The sequence below is a fragment of the Scomber japonicus genome, chromosome 13 (assembly GCF_027409825.1).
Source record: "Scomber japonicus isolate fScoJap1 chromosome 13, fScoJap1.pri, whole genome shotgun sequence".
NCBI classification, from domain to species: Eukaryota; Metazoa; Chordata; class Actinopteri; order Scombriformes; family Scombridae; genus Scomber; species Scomber japonicus.
Window position 1 is genome coordinate 7,925,861 of NC_070590.1, and position 13,264 is coordinate 7,939,124.

The 13,264-nt window shown below is 39.9% G+C and overlaps 1 protein-coding gene across 1 annotated transcript in view; it reads right to left on the reverse strand.

The window, feature by feature from the left end:
- Nucleotides 1-11,935, reverse strand: part of clip2 (CAP-GLY domain containing linker protein 2) — a 44,832-nt gene extending 32,897 nt beyond the window's left edge. Inside the window, exons 1-2 of the mRNA XM_053331957.1 lie at nucleotides 11,716-11,935; nucleotides 1,416-1,921 (exon numbers count right to left, since the gene is read on the reverse strand). Of these exons, the coding sequence (XP_053187932.1) occupies nucleotides 1,416-1,921; nucleotides 11,716-11,830 (621 nt within the window). The 5' untranslated portion in view covers nucleotides 11,831-11,935. The remainder of the gene's footprint in view (nucleotides 1-1,415; nucleotides 1,922-11,715) is intronic.
- Between the last annotated feature and the right edge of the window lie 1,329 nt (nucleotides 11,936-13,264).

Below are 13,264 nucleotides of genomic sequence, written 5' to 3' on the forward strand. Positions count from 1 at the left end.
TGTCTAGATGACCACTATTTAGTCATGCACATACACACACATCAGCGAAATTTGACCTTAGTTCAAGATTACTTCTCTGCAAGGGAGCAGGATTGGGTACTGGTTACTTGCCAAAAATGCCTCCAGTTTAACAAAATGTGCAAAAGAACAGTGTTTCCATCTCCTGCGGCTGTCATAATTCAATACCTAGTAGAAGAAAACAATCTTCGCTTTGTGTGCACAATGTGTAATCTGAGTTTCAAACTTTATGCTCATTTCTCTAGATTTTTGAGGCGGTGTTATATTTCTGACAAACCGTGGAGGAGGAGGGGCACGTGACATTACAAGCCACCACGGTAAGATAGATTACACAGGAGAAGCTTCGGAAATAGATGGTTTCACTGATCAATGTGTCAGCACTGGTCTCTCCTCTCTTAAGTGCTGAAAGTAATCCGGAGTGATTTACAATATTGACCAGTAAAGGAGCTTCTCGAGGCTCCCAGTTTCCAACTACCCAGGGTCTGATGTAACTATCCCCCGTGCCCATCAGTAAATGGAAAGCAACGTGATCCAGACAGACACAATACTTACATGCAGTGAAAAACATACATGCTAATAGGGGTTAAGCAGATAAAAAGGTACTTCCTGTCGAGGTTTATTTTGACTGCAGACATTTTTGACCAACTTTTGTGTGAAAGGATTATAGTTGGATGGAGATTGTAATAGACAGAATAAGAAAAAACTGGTGCTTATCTATGAGGATCAATCATGTATCAGATTACACTGCATGAATCCATCATTACTGAGGCCTGCATGAAATTGTAATTAGCCATCCACTGAGACTTTGAAACATCATCTAATTACCTTCAGCTGCTATAGATGACCTTACTCTTAAAAATCTACAGAAAATCAATTTAAAGGATGGAGTCATTTAGGTCTTTCTCAAAACAATAGTAAGGTGCCCTTTATTTACACTGAAACCTTGCCCTGTTCATATTGACCATTAGAAGATCCCCTCAAAATACACTTATAATGTAAGTGATCGGGGGACGGGGGGGGGGGCTAAATCTTCTTGACAGACAGTGTTTTCCTGTTCCTGTCCTGATCGTAGCAAAAAGAGGGAATTCAGCATTTTAAAAAAACTAAAGACAGTAACTTTGGAAAGATATACAATATATGACTTGATCTAAACTGAAGCCATCTTCAAATAAACTTTCAATCCATTTTTGCATGGAAGGAAGGTTGTGGATTTTGTCCACCATCACTTATACTGAAAGAGTATTATGAAGTGGTCTCTTAATGGTCAGTGTGAACAGAGGGAATATACAGCTAGTTGGGAACCTATCCTTTAAACATTGTTGTGTGTAGTTGCCACAGTTGCTTGAATAGTGACATTCTCACTTGTTAATATGTGAACTGACAACAAAGTTACTCACCAAAACTCGATCTCCAACTCGAAGATCCTTATCTCCAGCTTTCTTAACCGATCCACTGTCAGACATGTTGGACCCCGACTCATTGCCCGTTTTCACGGCGCTGTTGAGTAAGCCCTCTCTGAGTGGCATTATCACCCGCTGACCAGAAGGGGTGCCACTGCTGCCTTGCTGAGTCTGATTCTGGGCAGAGAGCGAGTCAGTGGAGTGGCTATCGCTTCCTTCTCCCACTGGCTGCCGGTTGAGCTTCGAGGGTCGCGTGAAGATGCCCTGGAGGGGCTGGCACTCAAAGTAGCGCACGCCGCCCACCGAACCATCGTTTTTGCCAACTAGGTCATTCAGTATCACGCCTGCCCACTGTCCTGGGGCAAACTGGGTCTCCCCTAGGTAGGCGATAACTCCTAGTTTGACGCCGTTGACCCATACCTGCTCACCCACTGTGTAATCCCCCAAAACATCATCGCCTTCTTCCGAGATTTTAGTTGGTGTGATGGGCTTGAGTGGAGTATCTGAAGAAAAAGAAGAAAACACCATGTATTATTTTCCATGTTGCAGAGTGTCTACATAACAAACACAAAAGCAGATACCAATAGCAAGAAACATGAACAGTACTGAACTAAAAGTAAGTAGATCAATACTTCTTATTGTAAATCACATTCTCTCAAGGCAAAAACCTTCCACATTTGAGGGTCAAGTTGTAAACACTGCATACATTGTGAGGACATCCTTCTTTCACGGACCAAGCAGAATCGCCTTCTCATTATTCATCATGTTTGACTGATTCATGCTGGCAAAAAAAAAAAAAAAAAATCTCCTTGTGTGGCACCATTGCAGCACAAACAGTGCAATTTATGCAAGATTAGGCGTTAGTCTAATTCCTCCTGAAAAGTGGGTCAGAGAAACGTATCTGTGATGTGCCGGTGATTAACCCTGCTATTCAGCCCTGTGATATTGCTTGTTTGACACACAGATGAGCTGAATCTCTGTTTTTTTCCACAGCAGCCTGTAAACTGAGCAGGGCACCATTAGCACGCGGTCTGCTGCACCACACTGCCAGTAAAAGTCTGTGTTTATCTGTGTATGTGAGTGTATGTGTGTGTATGTGTGTCTCTGTAGGATTGGTTGGTGCCAGGGCTGTCTCCCCAACACCCTAAGAGAGGGCCTGGGGCTTTGTGGGCCCCCAATGGTTGTGCTTTCTGCCCCAATTGTTCCCATATGTTGTTATGTGAAACACATTCAGCATGAATGCAAATGGGTACGACTTCAAAGGGGTTTTTGACTTGATGATACAATTTGGATGTTTTTAAGGAATGTGCTGTTTCTACTGGGTGTTTATTTTTGGGGGCGGAAACTGTCGCTGACAATTTTGCAAAGTCCCGAGTGATTATCTTAAGAGACATTTTCAAAAGTGGAGCCCGTTTGGCTTTTGCCTTATTTTTGTATTGTGACATTTCACACCAAAATGTCAGATATCGGTCAGTCAGAACATGGGAGCAGCCAGGTCCCTCATTGATCGGTAATGTGTCGAAATGAATGTGGCCTGGGGTAAACTGGCATATAGCATCAGCACCAGTCATAAGTCTGTGTGTGTGTGTGTGTGTGTGGTCGACCCATATTGCAGTGTTTCCTGCCAATCAGCCGGATCATGTTGCCAATCCACAGCTGCAGTGATGGTTTGAAAATGGAGCTGAGATTATCATTACTATCACTCATCACTCATCATTTCAGAAGGATTTTGACTCCTGACAAAATCATCCAGAGATAAAAACAACTTATGATAGGAAATATTTGGATAGGAATTCTGATTTGTGATTTTGATATAACAGCAAATATTGACAGTGATTTATTAAAGAGATATTGTTCATTTTAGCTTTCAGTAAACACACATTTCCTCAGATGACCTCATCATAAACTACCATATCTTAGGGTATTGTGGAGGATTTAAAATATAAAATCCTATTCTCTCCTAAAAAAAAATGTATTTCAGCAATTTAGTATTGCATGTGCATCATCATCAGGGACTTTCAAGAGTCTAATTATAAATAATGGTTAATACTGTAGCAGCATTAGTCCCTAATATGGGTAATGTCCCCCAAAACACAATAATACATGTCCAATACTGTAATTACAAAAAAGTTGATGATTATATAGCCCAGTTTACATGCATATATCATTAATTATATACATATACATAATAAAAACAACATTTTTGCTAAGGCTATCTTACATTTATTTATTGTAAATTGTAATTTTCCTCGAACATTTGATTTGGTATTTCTGTGCTGCATTAAAGGGCTGCAAATAATTATCATCATTATCAACTAGTCTGCTGATTGTTTTCATCATTAATCAATTAGTCATTTTCTCTATAAAATGTCACAAATAGTATAAAATGCAATAGTAGAACATTTCTTAGTGACCATGGTATTGTCGTTAAATGCTGTTAGATGCAGTTTACTATCACTTACCATCAAGAAAAGCTTAAAATCTTCACATTTAAGAAGCTGCAATTAGCAAATATTTCTTGATAAAAAATGATTATTTAATTATCAAAACAGTTGCCAATTCATTTTCTCTATATCAACTAATCTATTAATTAACTAATGGTTGCAGCTTTACTACGTCTTCATGTTATTTATTGGCTGTAAGTACAGTATATGCTGAAAGAGTTATAGCCGACTAACATGGGCCAGTATATTTGTCTGGTTTATGGTGCCTTCACTGGCATGGGAGATAAAACGATACTGTGTTACAAGAGCCTGCAGGAACATTATAATTATAATACACGTCAGTTATCAACACGGCTAACCATACATACAGTGATTTTTGGAAAAATGGTTCAACCAATGCAACCATGTGCTCCAGGCCAGCAAACCCAGCGTGGCGTTTTAAAAAACCTGAGCTAACCCATGATTTGGGGTTGCTTAGGCAACAGGAGAGAGAGGGTAAAAGGATCCTCGGCAGAAGGAAGACTGGAAACACAGCCCTTACTTTCACTATTGTGCTTGGCCACCTCCCACCACCATCTGAATCCCACTATTCATCCGCTCTGCACAATGAAACCTCCACAGCTTCCTCCCGTCCCCCCCACCTCCCCCTCCTCCCCTCCTCCTCCTCCCAATTACCCCCCCCCCCCCGCCCCCTGCCCCCCATCTCTCTCCCTGCTTTGCTTACACACACTCACACACACACACCTCTTTCTCTGTCCTCTTTAAGTCTGTTTATTTATGATCATTTTCCACAGTGACTATCATCTTCACGCCCTCACTTGTTCTTTTTGTTTTAAATTGACTAAATTATCAGTTAGTCAGTGCTGACATTGTGCTGTTGTCTTCAGCAGAGGTTGTGGCAGCTGTGTACGGCTGAGCGGCACCGACAGTAACAGATGGAGGGGAAGGGGGTTGAGCTTGACTGTTTTTGACTTTTGATCAATTAGTTTCTTTTTAAATGTACTGTGATTCGATCTGATATCACTGTAGACGTGAAGGACGTCAGCATGCTGAGTGTTATGGCCCACATTTAGAAGGACAAATCAGCACATTTAAGATCTCTTCTACAAACAAAAACAGGTTTTCAGTGGTGTTATCTCTTCAAATGACCAATTTATCTTTTTTCGGTCAATTATGTGGATAGTCGATGTATTCTTAATTACGTCATTTTTTAAAAAATGCTCTGGATATAGTTTCAACATTGTAAACATAAATATTTTCTGGTTTCTTAAACTGAGTATCTTTAGGTTGTGGACTGTCGGTCAGGAAAACCAAGATATTATAGGTTGCATTTTGCATTTTGTAACAATAATCCACAGACTGATCAGAATTGAAACTAATTGTTGACTGCAAACTGTAATTTATCACATGACTCATATAGTTTGATAGTTAGTTCACTGGACAGTGTTAAGGAACCTATGGGATCAGAGGGCTGAGCTCAGTGGTGTGGTTCACCTCCATCAACAATCACTTAAGAGGTTAGTCACTTTAAAATCTGGCTAATGTAAACACCATGGTATCAGTTTTTAAAGAGGAGTGGTTTTTAGGTTCAGAGTTCAAACAACACTGAACAAGAGTCATAAAAAGCTTGGTTTTATTCTGTTCTGTGAGTGAATTTGCCTTCAGTAATATTATTGACGAGGACTGTACTTGTTCTCTTTATTCCAACCTACATAAAAACGGCTGTGATCAATTTTAATATGAGTGAATTGTGAGTTAAGGTACATCTGTAACGTACATCTGAGATAACTTTTATAGGACACACAAATATCCAACTATGGATCCAATTGTGGATTTTGGAGTTTCTATTGATGTAGGTCCCTCTCTCTCCCCCTCTCTCCCTCTCTCTCTCTCTCTCTCTCTCTCTCTCTCTCTCTCTCTCTCTCCCTCTCTCTCTTTCTCTCTCCCTCTCTCCTCCTCTCCCTCTCCCTCTCTCTCTCTCCCTCTCTCTCTCCCTCTCTCTCTCTCTCTCTCTCATCGTGGGCCATGTTGCACATCAATGAGCAGGACTGATTTATGGCAATATTGGATCAAAACGACTGTTGCATAAATGTGATGAAGTGCCTACATTCTGGCTGGATTTGCCAAAAACAGAACACGTGGTTATCTACATTTGTCAAATGAGTTTCTATCAAAAGTCACTATATCACGATATAAATATACATACAGTACACTGATGAGATTTTAAACCTCTGAATCCATTTTTAGAGCATTTGTCTCTTCAAACCTCTCGACACAAAAAAGTAAACCTGGACAGGACAAATTCATCACGAGATAGCCTTGATTGTTCAAATACTGTCCAACCATGTCTAAATTTAAGTCTTTATGGGGCCAAAATTCTGCCATCAGAGACAAGACTACATAAGTAGGCTGTACAAATTACAACCAGGCACATTTTTGGGACAGTCTCTCCTCAAAGGCATTCATAGTACTACACTTTACACAAAAGAGTGACAGAAGTAGTTGTGTGAAAGAGAAAAAAAAGTTTCTAACACAGAGCTTGAGAGAGAGGTTTGTTGTCAGATTGTTGTTGAATACAGAGAGTTAGAAAGGTTTTGTAATATCTCCAACAAATAGAGAAAGTTGTACGTTTCCAAAAAGGCAACAGCTTGTAACTAGATATTTCTGTTGAGACACAAGCTTCTAAGGGCACAGGAGACGTGGCATTGTGAGAGGTGGCACAGCTCTGTTATTTACTCATCAAATGGTGCGGAGGAAAAAAAGGCTGAGATGCTTTCTTCCATTCTCTCCCTTCACAGCTACAGCTTCCACAACAGGCTCAAACACTTCTTTAAATTTAGAAAAAGTAAACTCTGCCAACTTCCGACACAGAGGCCTGCTTTCCAAGATTTTCCCAGCTAAAACCAACAAACTGAGGGGGTTGAGACTTGGGGTACAAGGCCAGGTCAGTGTTAAGATTATCCTGGGCCGGAAACTAATCCCTTTTTCTGTTTACTGAGGCACAAGTATTATCCCACCAACATCGTATTAGTGTTTTATTTAGCCAGTTTAAGGTAACGTGATTCTTGAGAATAATAAATAAATCATAATAATTATGGGCAAAAGGCATCCTCCTATTTACAACAAGAAGACTCACTAACCAGCCAACTGGCCAACAGAGATGCTTAAACCAGGAAGTAATTGCACCTATAAAGGGATTCGGCTCCAAAAAGGCTCCTATGTGATCTATTACCCCTTTTCCACCGAGCTGGAGCCAGTGCTGGTTCGGAGCTAGTGCTAGAGCCAGTGCTCAGTTGGTGCTAATCCAAGCACCTCTGACGAACCTGTTGCTTTTCCACCGGCAAGGAGCCACGTGATTACGTCACTGTATAACGTAGCCAGCACGCGCCTTTGAAGCACTTCCATGATTCACCAGTGAGAGGCAGCAAAATGGCGCAAGGCATCTAGCCTGCCGGAAACGAAGAAGAAGAAGAAGAAGAAGACAACAGCTCTGGCAAAAAAATGACAAAAATCTAATCACCAAATTTATAAACCTCTGTAAATGCCACGCTAGTCAGCTAATGAACGTTAACCCCGCTAGCCGGCTAATAAACGTTAGCCCCTCTAGCCGGCTAATAAACATTAGCCCCGCTAGCTGGCTAATAAACGTTAGCCCCGCCCCCAGCCCGCTGACGTAATCGGTTCTTGCTTTAGACCAGCAAAGAGTTGGTGCTCGCTCTGGCTTCCGTTCTGAGGCTCCGGGCTGGAGCTTTGGCGGTGGAAAAGCAAAGAACCAGTGCTTAGTCAGGCTCTGGCTCCGAACCAGCACCAGCTCCAGCTCGGTGGAAAAGGGGTATGTGTGCTCCTCAAGTATTGGACAGACCTGTTTACAGCTAATTTGCATGATTTTAAAAGTGCAGTTTGATGGTTTGACACATATTTTATGGTTTAAATGCTGTATTATGGCAACATTAACAGGACTCATATTAAAAAAAAAACATCTGCAATGCATTTATGAGGAGTCCAAATGTAATTATATTTTTGCTAGTAGGAGTTTCCTAATTCTAACTATAATATAATAACATCTACAATAAGAATTCCATATTTTTCAAGTACTGAAATCATCAATTCAACATATCTTCAGAGTGGTTCTGATTAGTCAAAAATTCTAATTCAATACATGTAGAGATGTCATAAAGGGGGCATAACATGCACATTTCCAGGTTTATATTTTTAATCTGGGGGTTTTACTAGAATATCTTTGTATGATTTACAGTTCAAAACGCTCCTTATTTATCTTATACTGGTCCTTTATGAGGCGCCTCAGTTCAGCCTCTGTCTGAAACAGGCCGATATCACTGGTCATAGAAGAAAAAAGAGCCTGCTATAGAAAAGCTTACATTGGCCCCGCCAACATGGTGACACTGTGTCTCGACATACAGTGTTTACATGCGGAAACTTCAAAACTGGGATATAAAGTGACGCTTCATCCATCACAATCATGTATACTCTTAGGCAGATAAACAGGATGTGAGCAAACGAATGAGTTCCCACATTAGAAACAAACTGTTTAAAACCACAAGTGAGACTTCATCGACCCTTGATGATGACGAGCACTAGTCACATAAGGACAGCTACCTAACAGCTGAAAATCCTGGGCAACATGCTCCAGCCTGTGCAACATTAAGGGATTAACTTTCTGAGCTGAGTTCAGCATGATTTTAGACACTATTTGAGTCTTTCTGCCCTCCACACACACACACACACACACACACACACACACACACACACACACACACACACACACACACACACACACACACACAGAGAGAGAAACAAAAATGACCACCAGGCCCAAACACAGACTTGGATGGTTAGATGAAAGCAATTTTCATTTTCTCTCAGATATACTTAATATGCTTTGAAATGTGTTTTATTCTAACAATAGATGTATGGGCATCAACAGTAGTAATCATATCTTATAATAATGATACAAAGTAATAATACAGCTTATAATATGTAGCATTGTTGTTTCATTTATGCAGCAGGAAACAGCGTCCTTCATATCTAAGAAACTGAACTTCAGTTTAGTTTAGTTTATTTGGATCCCCATTAGCTGTTACCCAGGCAACAGCTACTCTTCCTGGGGTCCATGTTAAAATAAATACAACCAATTACAATTACAATTCTAATATAACATAAATGCATACCTAACTTTAATTTAAGTTGATTTGACAAACTTGTTAACAACTGCTACTTTCATTATGGATTCATCTGACAATTACTTTCTTAATTCATCAATTTGTCGTTGATCGTTAAAATATCTGTCACTATTTCAATGCCACTTAAATGTCCAAAGGATATTCTGTTTACTGTCATAGAAGACTAAAGAATCCAGAAAATATTTACATTTAGTTGGCTATTAATTTTCTGTCAATCAACTCATGGACTGACCTCGCAGCTCTAATTTCCACATCCAGCTGTTATGTAGCAACATTATCATTCATTTGGAGTCGTGTTTCTCTTTACTTGATGAATTTAAGTCCAACATTCACTCTCTTTTAGTTTTTGATCTCTAACAAATCCTATCGCTTTAGCTGGTAAATGCTCCACTATGTTCCTATTTACTAGTTATTAACTGTGTCTACTTGCTGTTCAGGGGTTAGCAGGAAGTACACAGTGAGGTTTTGTTTAGGCTCTTTTTTCTCAGCTGTCTGATGCTCTTGAAAACAACTCCATAAAGACTGAACCAAAACAGTAAAGTTGCAGCTGGACAACTTAACAATGAGTTGAAACTTGTTTTAAAGCTCCGTAAAGCCGAGAGGAGCTGCAGAGTTGCTGATAATTCTCTGTATGTACATCATTATGAGCCACATCTGACCAGTTATCATAAAAATATAGATTAAAGCTGCTTGAACATTCCCAGCATGCAAAATGAGCATATAAAAGGTATTTTCACTACTTTAACATCTTATTAGTCACTTGTAATCTGTCTTAATGTTATTCTACACTTTATGTCTGCTCCTATAATAGCTAAAAAAGTAAGAAAACCATTAACATAACATTAAAAACACATCTCTGGCAGTGGTCTGAAGTAATTAGCAACAGTATATGGTTCAGTAAACGTAACACTTCCTGTGTTGGAACAGCTTGCATAGCAGCTACAACTGTGTTGTTTTCTTTTTCTTTCCTTCCTTTGCTCTCCTGAAATTCCACAGTCACCATGAACCATGACACACTTGTAGCAGCCTCTGATTAAAAAAAAAAAAAAAGCCTCCCATACACGCTGATGCTAATGAGAAAAAAAAAAGAGCGTACTATCAGCCAGAGAGGGGCTGAATATTCTTCTGTTGTGTTCGCTTGAGCTGGGAGTGGAGCTGTAATTTAGCAAAGAGAGAAAGAACTAACATGTGTGTGTAAAGCTGGTGCTGGTGGGACGGAGCTGTCATGTGGGCTGAACGCTGCTCGCTGCTCGGCTACATTTAAGGGTGAGAACAGCTGTGATTACTTGTTGCAGGCAGGGGTTGTAATTTTGATTCAGATAGTTTTTTCTGAAATGTCTAATTTTGGTTCATAGCTGTAAGGTCAAAGCCGTGTATAACAATTTCATGTGATACATTCTACCCTTTTCACTTCAGATTTCTGTTCAAGGTTTGTTTCTCTTCCTCTTTTTCATGTCAATCATAATAAAGCTGCCTTATAACTGTGGATTTCTGTATTCCCTCTGAGTGTGTGATAATGCTTTTAAGCAGCGTTTTTTGGCGCTGTGGGTCATAACACAGATTTGCTTAAAAGCCCTTCTGAGAATATCATCATATTTCAAAATGAAACGCCATTCTTCTTTTAAATCTACTTCCATTTTCACAATAAAAGCACTATAATCATTGAATATGATTTACCTGCTTTTTTTTAGCAAATCAACTCTATATTATGTTACATTTGCTGCTGCAGACACACCATAGATACATTTACCTATAATTGTCTCATTATAAAGTTGACATGGACACAGATGCTGGTTTACACATCCAGCTGAAAAGGTCCGGAGCAACATTAGCATTTGTTTAGGAGTTGTGTTTCTGACCACCTGATGAATTTAAGTCTAATATTCACTCTCCTCTTAGCGCTGTTCAGGTCTCCACCAACTTCTGAGGGACATATCCGTCTCTTTAGATGCTAAATTCTCCACTATGATCTCTAATTAGTTGCTTACTTCTTCTGGTAGATAGTGTACAGTGGGCATATCAGAGTTTTTTTTCTTACTGAAATCAGCTGCCTGCTGACGCTGGAACAATGAGGGTGCACCAAAACAGTGAAGTACACAATGAGCCGAGAGACACTGAAGCGCTCTGTAGGGCTGAGGGGAACTACAGGTGACCCCTTTCAAATTTCACATGGTCATTTGGTCCATTGTTAATATTACAAAAGGTTAGTGCGGCAATAAAATAGCTGTATAAATCCAAGTATATGTACTTTACATAGCAGAGAGAAATCTAATTCAAATGTGGCCAAATTGAATAAAGTGAAATGAATTCCGCAAGCATCCAAACTGCTAAAGCAACAAGAAAAGTTGAATTGGAGATCTTTGTAAATCTACTGAAAGATGAATTAAAGAAAACCAAACAAAAATAAGGTCCTTGATGAAGGCAAGCTTCAAATAACAAGAAGCCACTACGAGATGCTCATCACATGCTTTTTTTTTTTTTTTTTTTTGTGCATTACGCAAAAACACTTTGGAAACCATGTGAATGTAATCTATTGCAGCTGTGTTCTAGTGAGTCATTAACACAAATAAATGGTTCAAGCCACTTCCGGGGATGAGAAGACAGAAATTCCTCATATTTTCCACATGGGGTCAGAAGGAGGAAGTAACTTACTGTCTTTAGGGACGACAGGGCTAGAAGTTCCTCCCGCTGAGGTCCTTCCCACTGGGCTGGAATGCTTGGGCCCGCGGCCAGGGATTTTCAGTCCACTGGACTTGAGCATATTCATTCTACAGTAGCAGGGAGACGGCCGGGACCTGAGAGCTCCTCCCTGGGTGATGAAGGCTTGTGGATCAGGCACTAGATGTGAGAGTGGTGGCTGTCGCTCTCCATGTTTAGCTGCTGTGGAATGAGACAGGAAACGGGATAAATATGGGAATGATTAACAGCACAGATAGATAAATAAGCAGAATAATGGGTGATTCTTCATGTGGATGCTTGTGGAACCTGAATGGAGGCAGTCAGGTACCAAGTTAAACAACTGACAACTGGATTTAAGAGGAAGATTATGGAAGTGTGCACACAGACAGTATTTGAGGCTGTCTGTACAATAATAGCAAAACAGCTTCCAGAGATTTCCAAACATCTTATCATGACTTGAAAACGACCATATTTTGTGCACACTTACATTCCTGTCTACTATTTACCAAAAGTGCTTAGAGCAGCAGATGGGAGGCAGGACCCCCTCCCTTAGAAGTCAGTAGATAAATCTGAGGGGCCCTAAAGGGTAAGGAAGTGAAAAAAAATGCAATATTTGTATTACAAAAAATGTTCTTTTTGTTCTTATTTTATCATGTGAGATACTTTTTACCCTTCAGGCCTTCAAATGAAACGGTCTGAGAATTAAAAGATCACTTTTTGTTTGAACTACTCGGACTCTCATGTTGACTCTAGGCCATAAGTCATGACAAGAGGTCGTAAATAGCAGAAACATGTTGGGAATCACTGGGAAAGAAGAAACCTTGCCCCCCTAATGTGATTTTTATGTACTGATATAGTGCTATAATCACAAAAAACAAAGATACATATGGACAGTTAACAGTTAACACAAACAGAAATGACATACAGGCGTATTTATGGCTACAAACACATTTGTGTTGGCAGCCCGTTACAGCGACCTAAGGGTAGAAACAGAAACGAATGAGACATCGGCTCTATTACCACATCGTAATACTACACTATTATACACTTTAGTGCCCCTGAGCAAGGCAGCAAGCCCACAACTCATTAACCAGCAACCACAGACTGTAACAGCACACTACAGACACTACACTCCAGCAAGTTAAGTTGTGTCTGTACTTGAATTTATCTCCAAATTTAGATGAATCCATATCAACCTGATCAACACCTATAGGTAACATTTAAAAGTATGTTATTACAATAAGCAGAATTATTGCTAGTGTTATTATTATTATTAGCTGTATCACACAATAACACCCATTGGCTTCACATGTTTAATCAGAGTCAACTTATCATTTTCAACAGAGTGATAACATGACTGGGTGTCAATGTAGGCCGGTGCCCAAGTAGAGCATGGCCTACAAATCATGGCCCATGGACCATTAAGAAGAAATAATGCTGTTAGAGCCAACAATAAACAACACACATCTGGTGGAGGCTTTTAAACTAAAGACACTGGCTAATTAGGGAAGAAAGAAAGCAG